At 38.7% G+C, this 21,575-nt stretch overlaps 5 protein-coding genes across 5 annotated transcripts in view; all 5 read right to left on the bottom strand.

Annotated features, from left to right (window-relative positions):
* Nucleotides 1–21,575, bottom strand: part of osgn1 (oxidative stress induced growth inhibitor 1) — a 135,421-nt gene that overhangs the window by 84,099 nt on the left and 29,747 nt on the right. The gene's annotated exons all lie outside the window — the stretch shown is intronic.
* LOC128355358 (nuclear factor 7, ovary-like) lies at nt 22–5,815 on the bottom strand. Its single transcript, XM_053315600.1, has 2 exons — nt 4,351–5,815; nt 22–89 (listed from the first exon to the last, which is right to left on the bottom strand). Exons 1-2 carry the CDS (start codon nt 5,813–5,815, stop codon nt 22–24), a joined length of 1,533 nt encoding a protein of 510 aa, XP_053171575.1.
* LOC128355357 (nuclear factor 7, brain-like) lies at nt 8,564–10,006 on the bottom strand. The gene has a single exon (XM_053315599.1). The coding sequence runs from the start codon at nt 10,004–10,006 to the stop codon at nt 8,564–8,566; it is 1,443 nt and encodes a 480-aa protein (XP_053171574.1).
* LOC128355356 (zinc-binding protein A33-like) lies at nt 11,236–15,179 on the bottom strand. The gene is made up of 2 exons (XM_053315598.1): nt 13,788–15,179; nt 11,236–11,319 (listed from the first exon to the last, which is right to left on the bottom strand). The coding sequence occupies exons 1-2, from the start codon at nt 15,177–15,179 to the stop codon at nt 11,236–11,238; spliced, it is 1,476 nt and encodes a 491-aa protein (XP_053171573.1).
* On the bottom strand, nt 17,922–20,477 carry LOC128356309 (nuclear factor 7, ovary-like). Its single transcript, XM_053316811.1, has 2 exons — nt 20,305–20,477; nt 17,922–19,437 (listed from the first exon to the last, which is right to left on the bottom strand). The coding sequence occupies exon 2, from the start codon at nt 19,428–19,430 to the stop codon at nt 17,958–17,960; it is 1,473 nt and encodes a 490-aa protein (XP_053172786.1). The 5' UTR covers nt 19,431–19,437; nt 20,305–20,477; the 3' UTR covers nt 17,922–17,957.

Below are 21,575 nucleotides of genomic sequence, written 5' to 3'. Positions count from 1 at the left end.
ATTACTTCTGTCCTCAGCTGTCTATGAAGGTCCAGGTTGTGGTCTGATGGTGAACCTCCTCTCAGTGGAAGAATAATAGTTTCTGTTTTCTGGTTTGACACAAGTAACAGAGAAGAGGTGGAGATTTGTTAGAGTTTTCTCTTTAAACTGTTCACTGAGTTCATCTTTTTCTAAAGGAGTGGGTGTCCCTCCACTGTGTGAGTGTAAATGTTCAGGTATCTGTGGCCAATGTTGGTAGTCAAATACTGACTCACCCTGAATCCAATTACTAATCAGAAAAGATCCAAATTCTGTTTCAAGATACTCTAAATCCATTAAGATAAAAACTGGCTCTTTAACTTTTACCATATGGTGTTTTTGACTGACCAAACAATCCAAACAGAGAATGCAAACATCCACAGCAGACTGATGTGCCATCAATTGATTTGATTAACTAATGAAAATGAAAAAATACTAACTGAAAATCATATTCCATCTCTCTTTCTGTAATAATACAAGGAATATTTCTGGCCAAGAGCCATTCAATTTGACAGGAAAACATATTTTGTCTTTGTCCAAAGTCATCACAACAAATTACTAATTGTCTTCAAAGCTTAATCTTGTCCCTAAACAACAGACATGTACTCATATGAACACTGAAATAGGTTTTCCTCATTGTGGTCATTCTCCTGTTCATACTGGCTATTAAAGGTTACAACATAAACAATTAGAGCTCCACATAAAACAATAAAATAGCACTGCTTCGGATGTGCCTTCAATGTAAATGACGAAGGCAAAATTCCACAATGTGTCCACACTTTATCTAAGTTAACCTGGGTTGTAGACGCTGGGTTAACCGGTTCCTGTCCTGGACTGGACCTAGTATTTTCAATCTTGATTTTACAATGTGCCTCTCTCTCCTCTCTATGAAGGGATCTTTTTAATGTTTTTTACAGCTGCAGAAACAGAATAAACAACAGCTCACAACTCCAGTTCATTTGCAAGAAGTCCTTGCTGAGAGGAGGGGGTTGGCGCGGTAACTTCCCAAAAGTACAGGAATTTTGAGCGGCTGTTTCAAATTTATGCCGCGTAATTAATAAAAAAAAAGGAAGTACTCCAGCATCGATTTAGGTCAAGTTTGGAACACAAAAAGGACATTTATCTTTGTTTGTTAATATTAAAAGTAAAATAAGGCTTGTTGTTCAATTCCAGACTAATTTAAAAAGAGAGAGAGAGAAAGCGAGAGACAGAGAGAGAGAGCGAGAGAGAGAGAGAGAGAGAGAGAGAACAGCGTGGTGGAGTGACAAAACTTATTTTCTTATTTCACTGTGATATCTTCTAAGATTAAACAACTATCAAACCCTCAGCAGATCGTTGAGACAGACGCTCTTAGTTTCATCTCCTCCTCTGCTGTTAGTTAGTTTCATTCATTTTCCTTGTCTACATACTTTATGGACTCAGATTAAAAAAAAGAGAAGATAAAATTATATTTAAGAGGCTTATATTAACGATCAAGACAACACAAAATGGTGTAGTAAACTTAAAAATAAGTAACCCGAAAACAATATACATTAAAAGTTACACGATTATTAATTGAAGTTCCACATAAAACAATGAAATAGCGCAGCAACATTTTTCGACTCTTACCTCAGCAACAGGAAAAACCAGCACTGACAGAATCCACAGAAACTCAGAGGAACAAGCGTGCTTCCTCTTCCTCTTTTGGGTTTTATTGGCGGATGCCAACTAGTTTATAGTTGCATTTACTGCCATCTATTAGACTGGAGTGTGGGTCAGTAGATGAGCAGAACAACTGCAAAAAAAAAGTAAGGTGAATAATATTGGTTCAAACACCGAAGCTTGAGGAACACCTGGTCTGACTTTTTATGTGCCTGGAGGATTCATCATTAAAATGCACAAACTGAAAGCAATCGGATAAATATGACTTAAATCATCTTGGTGAAGTTAGGTCATAGCATGTGATGTTCAGTGGTATCAAATGCAGCACTTAGATCAAACAAGACAATACAGAGAGAAGTCATTTATCCAAAGCAATTAGGATGTCACTTGTAAATTTCACCAGTCCTATCTCTGCGCTATGATGGCTCTAAATCCTGACTGAAAATCCTCAAATAAACTGTTATAAGTCACACAAGTGATTGGTGACTGCTTGCTTAAGGGTTTTAGAGCGAAAGGGAAGGTCAGATATAGTTTGATAGTTGGTTTAAACACCTGAATCAAGGGTGGGATTTTTTTTAAAGAAGAGGTTTACGGATGTAGTACATAGCCTGTTCATGAAGACAGATTGATCATGCCTAGTTTTTAGAAGTGCTAACTAAGAGTAAAATTTATTTAGGCAGCCTAGATAGGATGGGATCTAAGATGAGGTTCAGGAAGGTCCAGAGAAAAACAGTCTAAAGATATATATATATATATATATATATATATATATATATATATATATATATATATATATATATATATATATATATATATATATATATATATATATATATATAATGTTTTACAGCTGTGTCAAAAGTTCCTGTATTTGTGGATAAATCAGTGAATGCTGAGGGCAGGAGGTGATGAAATTAGTCTCTAATAGTTAGAATTTTATAATTAAAGAAATCATTACCACTGAGAGCTATAGGAATACCTTCATATATGTTTTAAGACTATCTTGCCAAACTTAACAAGATTCCTCCAGTTTGGTGGAGCCCCATATACTTTCATGATCTGACCACAAACTCTGCCTTAATTTGCAGGTTTGCGAGTTATACCAAGGAGCTAACTTCTTTTGTTTTATTATCTTCCTTTTTAAAAGGGGCAATACATTCAAGTATCATCCAGTGTGAGCCTGCTGAAATATAAACAAGATGATCAATTTGTGATGGACTAAAGCATAGCATGAGTCTATGAGTGCTGCTTGTGGCTGTAGGGATAATGCAATAGTCTTATGGTGGTATATTAAGGGGTGTGTGCATTATGTGTTATGTGAAATGTGTTTTTATCATGGAGTGAGTGCAATATTTTTTGTTATGTGTAATTTATTATTGTAATTGACACGGCTGGTGCTGTTTTGTTCATATGTTGTTGTTTTACTCTTACTGTGGATGCATTTATTCGTGCAGCATTTGAGGCCAAGACAGATTTACCTGCAGGAACAATATAGTATATGGTATCGTTTCATATCTTATAAACTTGATTTAAGCTGACAGTTCAGATAAGACTTGCATTTTATTCTGGGGGCAGACAAATGCAGATTGACCCTGAATACAATTCAAGAATACAACAGTTTTTGACCACTAGAAGTGCTACGGAGCCACAGCTTTTGTGAGCCTCCATTTGTGAGTATCTCACACAAACATGCATAGTTTTTCACTGATTTGGTGAGAAACTCTCCCCTGAAAATAAAGAGCTTTTTGAGTACAACACTACTGTTTTAATTAATTTACAATACTTGATCAATACTGTCTCTGCCAACGTCATCATCAATAGGGTCATTTGTGTGAGGATAACAGTGACCTTAAGTGTCCAGTGTTCCTCAAAAGTTTTATCATGCTTCAACAAAATGTAATTCACTATAATTCTGCAAATAAAACAGGAATCCAGTGAAGTGTAATTCTGCAGTCTTGTAATATGATATGATAATAATCAGACAGTAATCTTTTGTCCAGAGTACAAAATACAAAACAAAAAAATAATTTAAATATTCTTCTATAATGTCCTAAGACGTAATAGTTATAATAATAAATAATTTAATAAATTTCCAACAGTGCAGCAGACTTTCTTACATATGTTATGAACACTGTGTTATTGAAGACTCTAAAAAGCACAACCAATGAACATCTTTAGATTTTGATTAAGTTATTTAGACACAGACTCCAGTGGTTTAAAACTGGAATAAAGGGTTTACTGAGGCTACAGATGTACTGGGCCCACTGTTAACATCATCATTATCTTAATAATCATCAACAATCTCACTACCATCAACAACATCACTATCACTGTATCTGTCATCATCATCATCATCATCATCATCATCATCATCAACAACACTACTATCAACAATATCACTACCATCAACAACATCACTATCACTGTATCTGTCATCATCATCATCATCATCATCATCATCATCATCATCATCAACAACACTACTATCAACAATATCACTACCATCAACAACATCACTATCACTGTATCTGTCATCATCATCATCATCATCATCATCATCAACAACACTACTATCAACAATCTCACTACCATCAACAACATCACTATCACTGTATCTGTCATCATCATCATCATCATCATCATCATCATCATCATCATCATCAACAACACTACTATCAACAATATCACTACCATCAACAACATCACTATCACTGTATCTGTCAACATCATCATCATCATCATCAACATCATCATCATCACCAGAGACCACAGGTAATATCCTCAGTGGGAGTTCATCTGAAGTGCAAATGAAAGGAAATAGTATGTCAGTGAAAGTGTGTGTGAAGGTGTGTATGTTTGTGTCAGTATCAGGATCAGAGAATGACAGTTTTCCTTTGTTGTAGTCCAGATGAACTCTGATCCTCTGCAGCTCCTTCTTCACTGAGAGAAGAATGCAGGGATGCAGTGGAGAGACTGCTGTACATTTATCTTTACTGAGCAGTACTGCCCATAATCCAGACTTGATGTAAACGTTTATGTTTTGTACGAGTTCCTTTGGGACAGATTCTGCTGCCACACCGATGAACCAACCTGTACTGTCTCCAACCTCAATGTCCCAGGTGTGAGTCCCTGAGTTAAAACCCTCAGAGCCCAAGACAAATATATGGTAATCAAACCTCTCTGGGTTTTCAGGAAGCTTCTGTCTCTCTCCACGTCTCACACTGGTCAGATCTTCAGACAGGATGAGGTTTGGATGAGCAGTGTTTGGATCCAGAATCACAGGAGTGTAGGAGACCACCTCCTTCATCTTGTTCCAGATGTTGTAGGTCAGGTTGCCCAGGTGTTTGGCCACATCTATCAGAGCTCCTGAGACCAGCTCTGGATCATCCAACAGGGGGCGCTGCTGGACTCTTTCCACTGCAGTCTTGTAGTTCTGCAGGAATGAAATGTCCTCAGCTCTCAGCTCCTCCTCTGTGACTTTGATTGTGTCTGAAAGAGCTGCTATCTCTCTGCTCAGACCCTCAATTTTCTCCTCCATCATTTGACTCTTCTGCTCCTCTTCCTCCCTCAGAGTAGAGATCCTGGCCTCCTCTTCCTCTTGTAGAAACTGGTGAAGCTTCTTAAACTGCTCCTTAATTTGACTCTCTGTGTTTCTGGCCTGGACCTTAATGTATTCTGCTGTTTGATCACAGTTTCCTTTCATTTCTTTGAATACTTTCAGTTTCTCCTGTAAGGGCTTCAGGGATTTCTTGAGCTCCTCTTTGTGATCCTGTGCAGCTTCATTGATGGGTCTGAATTTGTGGTTGTTGTGTGTTTCTGAATGCAGACAGACAACACAGACTGGCTGCTGATGGTCCAGACAGAAGAGTTTAAGTTTCTCAGAGTGCAAACTGCAGAGAGGCTCAGATCCTGCTGAAGATCTCTGATCTCTCTCCAGTAAGAAAGCCTCACACAGGTTCTTTAACGCCAAGTTACGAGGTGGGTTGTTACTTCCAGATACAATCTTACAAACTGGACACTCCTGTACTTGTTTCGCTCTCCACCATCCCCGCAGACAGACTTTACAGAAGCTGTGGCTGCATTTCAGGATAACAGGATCTATAAAGATGTCATGACAGACGGGACAGGAGAGATAATTTTCTTGTCCAGAAGCCATTTTCTCTCTGAGTGAAGCTGAAAACACACAAAGCAGAATGTTGTTACAAAAAGTCAGTCATGGTATCTAATTTTCTTGAGTCATTCAGTGAGTCATAGGCATATATTTGGGCATTTATGGCCATTGTCTTGTAATATTTGTTGTGATGATAGATTTGTGTATATCTAGAAGTCATACATCCCTACCAATGCCAGTGTAAATTGTTTTGTGATTGTGATTTTGATTCCACATAGTTGCTGAGATGCTGGTGGCTTAATGGCAGCAGATTTAACTAACCAACAGCATCCTGCTGTGCCAGAGACCCAACAGAATTGATGCTGGAGATTGTATATATTATCTTTTTTTAATCAGAAACCAACACTGAACTAATCTGACAAATAAACGTTCTGTGTGTATCCAAAGTCTGAAATATCGTATTGTTCTGTGCCGTAGACCTCTGTTGTTCAAAAACAATTAAAAACACGTCTTTGAATCACACCATTGCAATTGGTGACAACACAGACTGGCTGCTGATGGTCCAGACAGAAGAGATGATAAGAGAGATCATTTTCTGATCCAGAAGCCATTTTCTGTCTGCCAGGAAATACAAATTCAATAAATTAAGCATTTTAAAGTCACACCTGTTGTGTTCTTATGAAAGAGACGAGGTAATAAGAAAACGCAATTAGTTTCCCTGTCTGAGAAAAGATGTCCCCTCCAAAGTTAAAACCAGACCTACACCCTATTGAGCATTGAGTTGTGATTCTCTGAAAACTCACCTTCAGTGATTGAAGTAAGCTGCCAGTTGTAGTGTCAGTTTTCAAATATTATTTCTGTCTTTATCCGTCTGTGAAGGTTGAGGTTTTATCCTGATGGTGAATCTTCTAGTTATCTGTCTCGCTCTCTTGTTTGTGTCTCAGTTCAGTGGAAGAATAAAGTTTCTGTTTCCTGACTTGTTGCAAATAGAGATTGATCCTGGACAAAATTTCTCTTCAAGCAGGACTGGAAAACAACTATTTAGTCCAGGACGCCAAGGTTCGTTGGTCTTGGAACAGAAATCTGAAGGCGATGAGCAGATAGAAACTTTACTGTACAGCTCAGTCAGCTGATTAGCAATTGAAACCAGGATCAGTCTGTATTTGAAATAAGAAACCAGTCATGGTATCTCATTTTCTTAAGTTATTCAGTTTTAGTCATAGATTTGGGTATACGGAAAGCACATGTTCCTACGTCAAGGTGAATTGTTTCATGGCCATTTTGACGCCACATGATGTAACCAGTACTATTGATGCAGAGTTACTAAGTTTTTGTGTTCTCTTTCTGCTAAACCTGGTTTATTGTGATAAAGAGTGAAAGGGTGGGATATGGGGGGATCGCCAACTTCAAACTGTACTACATTGTTGAGCTAATACCAGAGAGTACAGAAACAACAACAGAGGTCTACGCCACAGAGGAATACAGTTTAGGCCTATCAGACTTGTTAGTTGGATAACGTTATGGTTATCTGGCTCTGCATATGAGATTTAATGAGAACCACAGAAAAAAGACCAAAAGTCACAGTTGCCCTTAAACAAAGATTACCACTCCAGAGTTTGTGAAAATATGATATCACAATATCACCGTTTTGAAATGACTTTAGCCTTTGTCCTGACCCTGGGACTGTGTGTAGCAATCAGAGTTAGTCATAGTTAAAGTGAATTTAGATATTAGGTCCTTTATAAAGATCAACCAATGTGTCAGTAACAGTCAATCTTGGCAAATAAGATGTGTTGTACTCAGTTCAAACATTAATCTTATAAGGAGAAATGTTTATAAAACTTCATCCCTCCCTTTTTCCATGAGAGGATTGGGAGCAGATTATTGTTGTATATAAGTTATTAAGACATGAGAATTATTAAGTTAAATTAGCAACAGTTTGTCCAACTGGTCTGTTTGTGAATGTCAGGCATCATTTCATTAGGAAAATCCTGTCAGCAGCAAGCTGACCAACACAGAGACATACAGGCAAGTGAGCTGCAGGCTCTTAGGTGAGCTATGATGTCCCAATTAAAGATATTAGCCATAAGTTCAGGAGTTGATTGACACATCCTACGAGTAGATGCTCTGAGTTGTGTCCAAATCAAAAAGGACAGATACAGAATCTCAGGTGAGGTTTGAGATGATTTACATCAGATAGTTGGTTTAAACAGAGTCAGCACATTACCTCCAGCTTATCATACATTCATTGTCGTCTAACATTTGTTGTGGCAATTATACACCACTTTTAAATTGTTTTATTGTCTGATTTGAAACAAAATGTAAAATATATGCTTAAAAGTCACATTGGTGGTTCAGGTCCCTGAAGGCAACTTATATCAGTAATTACATACAAAAAAGTAAATAATTTTATAGTCACAAGTATTCTATGTTTATGAATGAGAAGTGATCAAGAGTATGCACACAGACAAATGTTTCAGCTGACTGACAAAAACTGTCCATGTTTTAATGAGTTGAAATCCAACATTAATTGTTTCTCAATACGTGCCAGAATTACCTAAATGACTTTACACCTTGTGTCCAGAGTATAATGAAGACCTAAACAAAAACATAAGGAAAATACTCTCATAATCTCATAGTGAAATTTAATAAACATAGTGCAGCAGACGCTCTTAAATGTGTTATAAACACTTTATTACTGAAAACACTAAAAAGCACAACAGACAAACATGTTTACTTTTTGATTCAGTTATTTCGACACAGGCTGAAGTGGTCTTAAATACAGGGTACATCTTACGCTGTAGATACACTGGGTCCACTGCTAACATCATCATCACTATCAGATACCACAGGTAATATCTTCAGAGGGTGTTTATCAAAAGCACTAATGAATGGAAACAGCCTCTCAGTGAAAGTGTGTGTGAAAGTGTACATGTGTGTGTTAGTATCAGGATTAGAGAATGACAGTTTTCCTTTGTTGTAGTCCAGATGGACTCTGATCCTCTGCAGCTTCTTGTTCACTGAGAGAAGAAAGTGGGAATGTGGGGAGAGTGCTGAATATTTATCTTTACTGAGCAGTAATGCCCATAATCCAGACTTAATGCAAACTTTTATGTCCTGTATTGTTGACTTTCTTTGGACAGACTCTGTTGCCACACCGATGAACCAAGCTGTACTGTTTCCAACCTCAAGATCCCAGGTATGAGTCCCTGAGTTAAAGCCCTCGGAGCCCAGGACAGAGGGGTAGAAATCAAACCGCTCTGGGTTTTTAGGAAGCTTCTGTCTCTCTCCATTTCTCACACTGATCAGATCTTCAGACAAGATGAGGTCTGACTGAGCAGTGTTTGGATCCAGAATCACAGGAGTGTAGGAGACCACCTCCTTCATCTTAGTCCAGATGCTGTAGGTCAGGTTGCCCAGGTGTTTGGCCACATCTATGAGAGCTCCCAAGACCAGCTCTGGATCATCCAGCAGGGGGTGCTGCTGGACTCTTTCCACTGCAGCCTTGTAGTTCAGCAGGAATGAAATGTCTTCAGCTCTCAGTTCCTCCTCTGTGACTTTGATTGTGTCTGAAAGAGCTGCTATCTCTTTACACAGACCCTCAATCTTGTACTTCATCATCTGACTCTTCTGCTCCTCTTCCTCCCTCAGAGCAGAGATCCTGGCCTCCTCTTCCTCTTGTAGAAACTGGTGAAGCTTTTTGAACTGCTCCTTAATCTGCCTCTCTATGACTCTGGCCTGGACCTTCATGTGTCTTGCTGTTTGATAACAGTTTCTTTTAACTTCTTCAAAGAGCCTAATTTTATCCTGTAAGGGCTTCATTGATTTCAGGAGTTCCTCCTTATGATCTTGTGCAGCTTCACTGATGGATCTGAATATGTGTTTTTTGTGTGTTTCTGAATGCAGACAGACGAGACAAACTGGATGCTGATGATTCAGACAGAAGAGTTTGAGTTTCTCAGAGTGCAGACTGCAGAGAGGCTCAGATCCTGCTGAAGCTCTCTGATCTCTCTCCATTAAGAAGGCCTCACACAGGTTCTTTAATGCCAGGTTACAAGGCGGGTTGTTACTTCCAGATACAGCATTACAAACTGGACACTCCTGTTCTTGTTTCTCTCTCCACCATCTCTGCAAACAGACTTTACAGAAGCTGTGGCCGCATGTCAGCATAACAGGATCCTTAAAGATGTCATAACAGACGGGGCAGGAGAGATCATCTTCTGGTCCAGAAGCCATTTTCTCTCTGAGTGAAGCTGAAAGCACACAAAGCAGAATGTTGAAACAAGAAGTTAGTCATGGTATCTAATTTTCTTGAGTTATTCAGTGAGAGTCATAGGTATAGATTTGGGTACGTATGTCCATTGTCTTTTTTATTTATTTGTGTACATATAGAAGTCATACATCCCTACCAATGCCAGTGTAAATTGTTTTGTAATTGTGATTTTCACCCCATATAGTTGATGTTAATTGCAAACATCAAACTGTTCCACATTGTTGAGCTGCACCAAGATAGTTACTGTACTTACACATGAAGCTCTGCCCACCACCCACTAAGTTCATAAATGGTTTTCCAGCAATGAAATAACTACATATGCTGATGCTTTACCCTTGATTCAGATGCTCTGAGATGCTGATGGCTTAAAGGCAGCAGATTTAACTAACCAACTGCATCCTGCTCTGTGCCAGAGACCCAACCGAATTGAAGCTGGAGATTTTCTATATTTTTCTTTTTGTCAACAAATCTCATGTGCAGTGCCAAACCAACACTATCTGACTAGATAGATAGATGTTGTTCTATTTATGTATTTGTGTGACATAGGATTTGTACCATTTACTATAATTTGTTTTTATGTTATACTTCATAATAATTTGATTCTTTATTTTATTTATATTCATATACTAGAATTGTTTCTATTCGTCATTTTTGGAATTTGTGATTATTTATATCTATCTGTGTAATATGTATTTTACATTTGATATGTAACACTTCACATTTAAAGCAAACCCCAAAGTGCTGCAAAGTAAAAGCATCAATATAAAAGACAAAAAAATAATCATCATAAAAGTAAGAGCATAAAAGCAGCAACCAGCCAAGGTTCAAGAAGTCAAAAGTTCTGCTAAAAAGAAATGTCTTTTTTGAAAAACTCTCAGTGGTCTGTGGCGCCCTCAGCTGGGGAACATGAATTAATAAATGACTCTTCGTGGCTTACTCACGAAGCTCTTATTGTACTTACAGCAACTCTCTCCACCGCTGTTTGTCTCTCTGCTGCTCTTCCCAACGCTTCCCATTTCTCCACCAGCTCCCTGTTTACGTTGCTAGTTAACCTCTGTGTATACTGCAGGAGGGTTGCTCACGTTACACACGCCCTTAAATTTAACACAAAATGATTACAGCCCTTCAAATCAAGAGGGCTTCGCGACCCCCAGTGGAACTCTGGCGCCCCATCCGGTTGGCAATCACTGGCCTAAGAGATCACCGATGCCCCAAGGTCCAGGAGCAGATCCCACAGGACACCACTCGCCGACTCATCAGGAGTATATCCCACAGTCTATGGTATATCCAGATGTTATTGGGAGTGCATACAGGCAGGCAGGAGCCATACACACTACTGAGTCACATTATGAGTTGCTGTGATGAAATTCATGCAAGTTGGATCAGCATGATTTAATTTTTTTTACTTAGATTTTCCGTTTGATTTTGAATCCAGCCCTTATGGGTTGATTATTTTGGTTTCCTTTGACCATTGCTACATCATTTTGTTCTCAACAAATTATGCAAATACATCAGTAAAGATTTTCAGCTTGAACATATTTTTTTCGAGCATTGTATTTTGATTGTCTGACAAAAGATGTCTCCACCTAACTTAAAACCAAACATTCACCGTATTACAAGTGAAACATTGAGTTGCGATCCTTTGTAAACTCACCTCCAGTGATTGAAGTCACCTGCTAGTTTTAATTTCAGTTTTCTTGTTTTACTTCTGTCTTCATCCGTCTGTGAATGTTGAGATTTTAGCCTGATGGTGAATTTTTGGTTGTCTGTCTCTCTCTTAGTTTAGTGGGAAAATAATAGTTTCGGTTTCCTGACTTGTTGCAGTGAGTAGGTGGAGCTTTGTCACATGGTTTCTTTTAAATGCAGACCATTTCAACAGGATTGAGCTATCAAAAAAGAGTGTTTAATTTTTCTGTAATTGGTCGTGTATGTATTGTTTGTTTTTCTGATGGCAGTAAAACACAATTTGATCCTGGATAACATTTCTAATGAAGAATCTGTTAGCCTGAATCTGATTGTGAGTTTTCTACCACTGGATGTGCTTTAGAGCAGGTTTGTGTGAGCAGGTTCCCCATTTGTGAATATCTCAAACAAACATGGACATGCATATTTTCTAACTAATTTGGTGCCGTGAAAATAAGGAGCTAAAGGATAACACTACTGTTTTAATTTACGTACAATACTTGATAGTATCAGGTATAATGATATGATATAATGTCACAAGTGAAAAAGTTCACTTCTCCTGAAGCTCTCTTAAATTTCTTCATTGTTAGAATCAATAATGTCTCTGCCATCCTCATCAACAGGGTCATCTTACTGAGGGGAACAGTGACGCTAAGTGTCCAGTACAATACAAAATTTGTATTATGTTTTAACAAACAGTAATTCACAATAATTCTGCAAATAAAACAGGAATCCAGTGAAGTCTTATTCTGCTGCCTTTTAATATGAAATACAATCAGACAGTAATCTTTTCTCAATAAGCTATATGTACCAGAGTTATATAGATCCCTTTACATTTTATGTCCAGAGTATAATGAAGAAATAAAAAAAGCAAAACTGTTCTATAATGTCCTAAAATCTGACAGTAATATTTTAAATAGTGCAGCAGACTTTCTTAAATGTGTTATAAACACTTCTGAAAACTCTAAAAAGCACTATAGACAAGCATGTTTAGTTTATGATTCAGTTATTTAGACACAGACTTCAGTGGTTTTAAAAATATAGTATACCATCATCATCATCTCCAGTGTCATCATAATCAACATCATCACTACTTCCATCATGATCCTGATGATGATGATGATGATGACGATGATGGAAGTGGTGAGGATCATCATCATTGGTATCACTCTTGATATGCTAGCAAGTTGGGAAAGGGTAAAGCTCTACATTTAACCAAAGGTTTGGGTTGTTAAAATCTCACTTTCCCCCATCTGAGAGCAGTTTGTTTCTCTGTCATTTGTGTGGTCAGTGTTGAGCCTCACAAATGAAACAGTGCAAATGAATGATTATAATTTAAAATGCTTTAAAATAGCTCAATCATAAGCACCTGAAAAGAGAAATGTTTTAAACCTGGATTTTAAAATGTTCACATTTTTTGATTTCTGTTCTGCTGGTAGTTTGTTCCAGTTGTGTAAAAGCTGCTTCACCATGTTTAGTTTGAACTCTGGGCTCAACTATCTGGCCTGAGTCAGTAGATCTCAGAGCTCTACTGGGTTTATATTCTACTAACATGTCATTCATGTATTCTGGACCATTCAGTGATTTGTAGACCAGTAGCAGAACTTTAAAATCTATTCTCTAGCTGACTGGGAGCCAGTGTAAAGACTTTAGAACTGGAGTAATGTGCTCTGATCTCTTTGTTCTGGTTAAAACTCGAGCTGCAGCGTTCTGAATGAGCTGCAGCTGTTTAATGCTTTTTTGTGGGAGTCCAATCAGAAGACTGTTACAGTAGTCGAATCTACTTGAGATGAAAGCATGAATCAACTTCTCCTGGTCTGTTTGAGACATAAAACCCTTCACCTTGGTTAGTTCTTAAGCTGATAGAAGGCTGTTTTGGTGATTGATTTAATATGACTGAGTCAGATCTGAGTCTAACAGCACGCCATGGTTTCGGTCTTAAACACTTCATTACTGAAAACTGTTAACATCATCATCATCATCATCAACAATAATAACAACATCACTATCATTATCATCACTATCATCATCATCATCATCGTCATCATCATCATCAGAGACCATGGGTAATATCTTCAGTGAGAGTTCATCCAAAGCAGTAATGAATGGAAACAGTCTCTCAGTGAAGGTGTGTGTGAAAGTGTGTATGTGTGTGTTAGTATCAGGATCAGAGAATGACAGTTTTCCTTTGTTGTAGTCCAGATGGACTCTGATCCTCTGCAGCTTCTTCTTCACTGAGAGATCAGTGGAGGGATGCAGTGGGGAAAATGCTCCATATTTACCTTTACTGAGCAGTACTGCCCATAATCCAGACATGATGCACTCTTTTATATCTTGTATGGGTGCCTTTCTTCGGACAGACTCTGCTGCCACACCAATGAACCAAGCTGTACTGTTTCCAACTTCAACATCCCATATGTGACTCCCTGAGTTAAAGCCCCGAGAGCCCAAGACAAACATATGGGAATCAAACCTTTCTGGGTTTTTAGGAAGCTCCTGTCTCTCACCATGTCTCACACTGGTCAGATCTTCAGACAGGATCAGTTCTGGATGAGCAGTGTTTGGATCCAGAATCACAGGAGTGTAGGAGACCACCTCCTTCATGTTATTCCAGATGTTGTAGGTCAGGTTGCCCAGGTGTTTGGCCACATCTATCAGAGCTCCTGAGACCAGCTCTGGATAATCCAGCAGGAGGCGGTGCTGGACTATTTTCACTGTAGCCTTGTAGTTCTGCAGGAATGAAACGTCTTCAGCTCTCAGTTTCTCCTCTGTGACTTTGATTGTGTCTGAAAGAGCTATTATATCTCTGATCAGACCCTCAATCTTCCCCTTCATCATCTTTGTCTTCTGCTCCTCTTCCTCCCTCAGAGCAGAGATCATGGCCTCCTCTTCCTCTTGTAGAAACTGGTGAAGCTTCTTAAACTGCTCCTTAATCTGACTCTCTGTGTCTCTGGCCTGGACCTTAATGTGTTTTGCTGCTCGATCACATTTTCCTTTAATTTCTTTAAAGACTTTCAGTTTATCCTGTAAGGGCTTCAGGGATTTCTGGAGCTTCTCTTTGTGATCCTTTGCAGCTTCATTGATGGGTCTGAATTTGTGTTTTTTGTGTGCTTTTGATTCCAGACAAAAAACACACACTGGCTGATGATGATCCAGACAGAAGAGTTTAAGTTTCTCAGAGTGCAGACTGCAGACAGGCTCAGACCCTGCTGAAGCTCTCTTATCTCTCTCCATTAAGAAGGCCTCACAAAGGTTTTTTAATGCCAAGTTACGAGGTGGGTTGTTACTTCCAGATACAGCATTACACATTGGACACTCCTGTTCTTGTTTTGCTCTCCACCATCCCTGCAGACAGACTTTACAGAAGCTGTGGCCACATGTCAGCATAACAGGATCCTTAAAGATATCATAACAGACGGGGCAGGAGAGATCATCTTCTGGTCCAGAAGCCATTTTCTCTCTGAGTGAAGCTAAAAACACACAAAGCAGAATGTTGAAACAAGAAGTCAGCCATGGTATCTCATTTTGGTACTAACAGCTTGAGTTGTAATTCTCTGAAAACTCACCTTCAGTGATTGAAGTCAGCTGAAAGTTTCAGCGTCAGTATTTCAGTTCAGGTTGTGGTCCGATGGTGAATCTCCTCTCAGTGGGAGAATAACAGTTACTGTTTTCTGGTTTGACAAAAGTGACACAGAGAAGAGGTGGAGATTTGTTAGATATTCCTCTTTAAACTATTCAACTGAATTCATCTTTTTTTTAAAGAGTGAGTGTCCCTCCACTGTGTGAGTGTAAATGTTCAGGTATCTGTGCCCAATGTTGGTAGTCAAATACAGACTCATCCTGAATCCAATTACTAATCAGAAAAGATCAGAAAAGGTCCAAAGTCTGTTTCAAGATACTCTAAATCCATTAAGATAAAAACTGTCTCTTTAACTTTTATTTAATCTGCTATTTAAAAAGGTAAAAGGTGTTTTTGACTGATAGAAGTGCTACAGAGTAGAGTTCTTCACAGGTCCAAAATGCAGGACCCGATCTGAAATGGACCTGTGGAAAACATTTCTGAACCAGAAATCCATTTTGGAAAAAGAAAAAAAAGACCTGATCCAAACAGAATGCAAACACGTGCAGCAGACTGATGTGCTATCAATTGATTTGATTAATTAATATACAAGCAGAAATATTATGAGAAACCTGTAATAATTAATGTTAAATCATAGAAATTTAAATAATGAAGTTATAGCCTATGCTTCAAACATAACCAATAATATAATAAAATAAGAACTGAAAGTCCTATTCCATCTCCTTTAACAACAATAAAACTGGCAGTATTAATGCAAGGACATTTCAAGCCAAGAGTCATTATATGACTCATTTCCCAAAAGCACAGCAACTTTTTGAATGGGGTTTGTTTACAGGAATGAACTTCGCTGATTGGTTAAACATGCACAGCGCGGCTGCTTCAACTTTGTGCGCGTAATTCATAAAACAAGGAAGTACTCTCACATCGATTTAGGACCAGTTTAGGATGAAAGGAGGACATTTATCTTAGTTTGTTAACGTTAAAAGTAAAATAAGACTTCTCGTTCACTTCCAGAAAGAGAAGAGAAAATAAAGATCAGAGAGAGAGAGAGAGAGAGAGAGAGAGAGAGAGAGAGAAATAAAACTTATTTTCTTATTATTTCACTGTGGTTATATTCTAAAGCTTGGGTTAAATAAATAACCATCAAACATTCAACAGATGATTTACTGTTGAGACAGATGATCTTAGTTTCATCTCCTCTGCTGTTAGTTTAATTTTCCTCGTCTACATAAATTGACTCAGAAAATAAAATAAAATATATCTATGAGGCTTATATTAACAATAAAAACAACACAAAGCAGTGTGGTAACATTAAAGATAAGTAAAAACAAACTACATGCATTCAAAGTTACAAGATTAACAATTAGAGCTTTGCATAAAACAATGAAATAGCGCAGCAGCATTTTTCCACTCTTACCTCAGCAACAGGAAAACACAGCACTGACAGAAACCACAGAAACTCAGAGGAACAGATGTGTGGCTTCTTCTCCTACTGTTGGATTTTATTGGAGATTTGTAACCAGTTTATAGGTCCATTTACTGCCATCTACTAGACTGGAGTGTGGGTCAGTAGATGAACAGAATAACTGTAAAAAAAGTAAGGTGAATAGTACCTGTTGGTTCAAACACTGAAGCTTGAGGAACACCTGGTCTGACTTTTGTGTGCATGGAGTATTCATCATTAACATGCTCTAATTAAATATGAATTAAACCATCTTGGTGAAGTTCCTTTTTTTTGCCAAGTGCTCCAGTCTCTGTCATAGGATGTAATGGTCAGTGGTATCAAATGCAGCACTTAGATCAAACAAGTACAGAGAGAAGTCATTTATCCAAAGCAATTAGGATGTCACTTGTAAATTTCACCAGTCCTATCTCTGCGCTATGATGGGCTCTAAATCCTGTTGAGGCCAAGACAGATTTACCTGCAGGAACAATATAGTTTATCATATTGTTTCATATCTTATAAACTTGATTTAAGACTCTGACAGTTCAGATAAGACTTGCATTTTATTCTGGGCGCAGTCAAATGCAGATTGATCCTGAATAAAATTGAATCCATTTCTGAGTTTTTGACCACTAAGTGCTACAGAGGTACAGTTTTTGTGAGCATGTCCCTCATTCTCAGACAAACATGCAACTGATTTGGTGAGAATCTCTCCCCTGAAAATAAAGAGTTTCTGGAGTACAACACTTCTGTTTTAATTCATTTACAATGCTTGATAGGATCAATCGGGTCATTTTTGTGAGGGGAACAGTGACCTTAACTTTCTTCTAAGTTTCTCAAAAGTTTTATCATGCTTCAAAAAAATGTAATTCACCATAATTCTGCAAATAAAACAGGAATCCAGTGAAGTCTTATGTTGTTGTCTTTTAATATGAAATACAATCAAACAGTAATCTTTTCTCAATATATGTACCAGAGTTATGTATATTACATCTTACATCTTAAATCCAGAGTATAATGAAGACCAAAAATAAATAATGGATGTACTGTTTTATAATGTCCTAAAATTCATAGTGACAACTTAAAACAGTGCAGGAGATTTTGTTCAATGATACTCATAAATACAGTGTTATTACTGAAAAGTCTTAAAAGCACTATAGAACATGTTAGCTTTTGATTCAGTTATTTAGACACAGGCTTCAGTGTTTTAAATTGAAAATGGGTTTACCGAGGCTGTAGATGTACTGGGCCAACTGAAAATAACACGTCCATCACTGTCATCATTATCTTCATCATCAGAGACCACAGGTAATATCTTCAGTGGGAGTTGATTCCAAGTGCTAATGAATGGAAACAGTCTCTCAGTGAAAGTGTGTGTGAAGGTGTGTATGTGTGTGTTAGTATCAGGATCAGAAAATGACAGTTTTCCTTTGTTGTAGTGCAGTTGAACTCTGATCCTCTGCAGCTTCTTCTTCACTGAGAGGACAGTGGAGGGCTGCAGTGGAGAGACTGCTGTATATTTACCTTGACTGAACTTAGCTGCCCATAAACCCAACTTAATGTCTGTGTGTCCCTTTCTTTGGACCGACTCTGCTGCCACACCAATGGACCAAGACGTACTGTCGCCAACCTCAACATCCCAGCTGTGAGACCCTGAGTTAAAACCCTCAGAGCCCTGGACAGAGGTACAAAGATGAAACCTCTCTGGATTGTCAGGAAGCTTCTGTCTCTCTCCACGTCTCACACTGGTCAGATCTTCAGACAGGATGAGGATTGGATGAGCAGTGTTTGGATCCAGAATCACAGGAGTGTAGGAGACCACCTCCTTCATGTTATTCCAGATGTTGTAGGTCAGGTTGCCCAGGTGTTTGGCCACATCTATCAGAGCTCCTGAGACCAGCTCTGGATCATCCAGCAGGGGGCACTGCTGGACTCTTTCCATTGCAGTCTTGTAGTTCTGCAGGAATGAAACGTCTTCAGCTCTCAGCTCCTCCTCTGTGACTCTGATTGTGTCTGAAAGAGCTGCTATCTCTTTACACAGACCCTCAATCTTGTACTCCATCATCTGACTCTTCTGCTCCTCTTCCTCCATCAGGGCAATGATCCTGCCCTCCTCTTCCTCTTGTAGAAACTGGTGAAGCTTCTTAAACTGATCCTTAATCTGACTCTCTGTGTCTCTGACCTGGACCTTAATGTATTCTGCTGTTTGATCACATTTTCCTTTAACTTCTTTACAGATCTTAATTTTATCCTGTAAGGGCTTCAGGGATTTCAGGAGTTCCTCTTTATGATCTTGTACAGCTTCATTGATGGGTCTGAATATGTGGTTTCTGTGCGATTCTGATTGCAGACAAACAACACACACTGGCTGCTGATGATCCAGACAGAAGAGTTCGAGTGTCTTAGAGTGCAGACTGCAGAGAGTCTCAGATCCTGCTGAAGATCTCTGATCTCTCTCCAGTAAGAAAGCTTCACACAGATTCTTCAACGCCAAGTTACAAGGCGGGTTGTTACTTCCAGATACAGCCTTACAAACTGGACACTGCTGTTCTTGTTTTGCTCTCCACCATTCCTGCAGGCAGGCTTTACAGAAGCTGTGGCTGCATGTCAGGATAACAGGATCCTTAAAGATGTCATAACAGACGGGACAGGAGAGGTCATCTTCTGGTCCAGAAGCCATTTTCTCTCTGAGTGAAAATACAAATACATATTCAATAAAGTTAGCGTTTTACAGTCACAAATGTTGTATAGCCTACATGTGAAACGATTAATCTAATCGCAATCGTGATGTCAGCCTGTGCAATTATATAATCGCAAAAGAGACTTTTAATCAATAAAAGACATTGAAACTTAATTCAATTTAAAAGTGTGCGTTCGGTCATCTAAGCACCATCAGCTGAGATACTTTACAGACTACTCTCGGTCTCTGTGGAGCGTGTGTTAAAGAGCAGGACGACGCTGAACTGGTGGCCAAAAAAACCGCAACCTCTGTTAGATGGTGATATTTTGGATTCAAGCTCAGCGACATCGCGCAGAAAGAAGTACTCTGTAAAACATCTCAAATGAAAGTCTCCAAGCCTACAGCACGCAGCAACACAACAAGTTTATGTCAGCAGTATAAACAGCTCAAAGTAAAATATGAATGCATCGCAGTGAAAGCGCTAACTAAAAAAGACACAACTTAAGACCAGCCTTTACAGGCTGTTTACACAAAACAAAACACAAACCGACTTCATAATGTACTGAGTGGGAAAAGACATAATGCCCTGCCTGTACTCAGTTAACAAAGAGGGATTTCATAAAATGATCCGGACTGTAACTGTACTATTATGAAAGTGGTGGAGATTAATCAATGGACATAAACTTCACCTCACAATTGGTAACTTTGATTCTAAAAATCATCAGTAATTACACCCATGATACTATTTGTTTATTATATCGCAATCTAATATTTTCCCCAATAATCGCAATATGACTTTCACCAACTTGCGCAGCCCTAGTTGTAATACAACACAACTAGTCAAACATTGAGTTGTGATTCTCTGAAAACTCACTTTTAGTGATTGAAGTTTGCTGCAAGTGGTAATGTCAGTTTTCCGGTTTTACTTCTGTCTTCATTCGTCTGTGAAGGCTGCGAGTTTCGCCTGATGGTGAATCTTCTGGTTATGTTTCTCCCTCTTTTTGATTGCATCTTAGTTCAGTCGAAGAAACAGTTCCCGTTTCCTGACTTGTTGAATGCGACCCAGGGAATAGGCGGAGCTTTCCACATGGTTTATTATGCACAACTGTTCACCTGCTCTTCAACCTTCTGCTGGTAGGCAAATAGAAATTAATCCTGAGAGAGAGTCTGTTTGTTTGAGTCTGTTTCTAAGTTCTAATCCAGGGTTGTTATTTTTATTCTTATTATTTATTGTTTAAATTGATTTACAACTCTTGTCAACAATCAGACAGTAATCTTTTATCAATGTATTGGCCAGAGTTACATAGATGGCCCAACATTTTAAGAGTATAATGAATTCATGGAGAAGACGTCATAATGAGACTGTGTGTGAATTTGTTATTGCTTTGCACTAGAGCAGAGCTTACCCCTCTGCAGACCCGAATACACACAATGTATTTGCAAGGAGCCATTGTATCACTCATGAGGCATTGAGGAATTATATATTAGTGTTTTTAGTGCCAAATCTGCAACATTAAATGCTCCAATTTTAAAACTTGAGGTGATTAGAAGGCTATTTAGTCCAGGACGCCATGGTTTAGTGGTCTTGGAACAGAAATCTGAAGGCGATGAGCAGATAGAAACTTTAGGCCTACTGTAGCCTACAGCTCAGTCAACTGGTTAGCAATTGAAACCAGGATCAGTCTGTATTAAACTGACCTTTGCTCCCGGTTTATTATAGTAGTCATGTGGTTAATGTATTGTTTGCACATCCAAATTTCCCACATTAACAATCCGCAAACAACAGCAGACATCCCAGCTGTTCTGAAGTTCTGGTAGTGTCCGGCACATTGATAGTTGCTCCCTGACACCTACATATTAGATACAGTATCCCAGAATCTGGAGCGACCGAGAGCGTGCATGGTAGAGAGTGAAAGCCATAGTCATGTACACACACACACACACACACACACACACACACACACACACACACACACACACGCACACTCACACACTCACACACACACACACACACACACACACACACACACACACACACACACACACACACATAGTCTAATCAAGAATCATCTGAATCTTTTTGTTTTTGACCAGGGGATTTTTGAAGGACAATACTAATGTTTTAACTCATTTTAGTCATAGATT

This window comes from Scomber japonicus, chromosome 3 (assembly GCF_027409825.1).
Source record: "Scomber japonicus isolate fScoJap1 chromosome 3, fScoJap1.pri, whole genome shotgun sequence".
NCBI lineage: Eukaryota > Metazoa > Chordata > Actinopteri > Scombriformes > Scombridae > Scomber > Scomber japonicus.
Note: the sequence above shows the minus strand (reverse complement) of the source record. Positions and strands in the feature narration are given on the sequence as shown.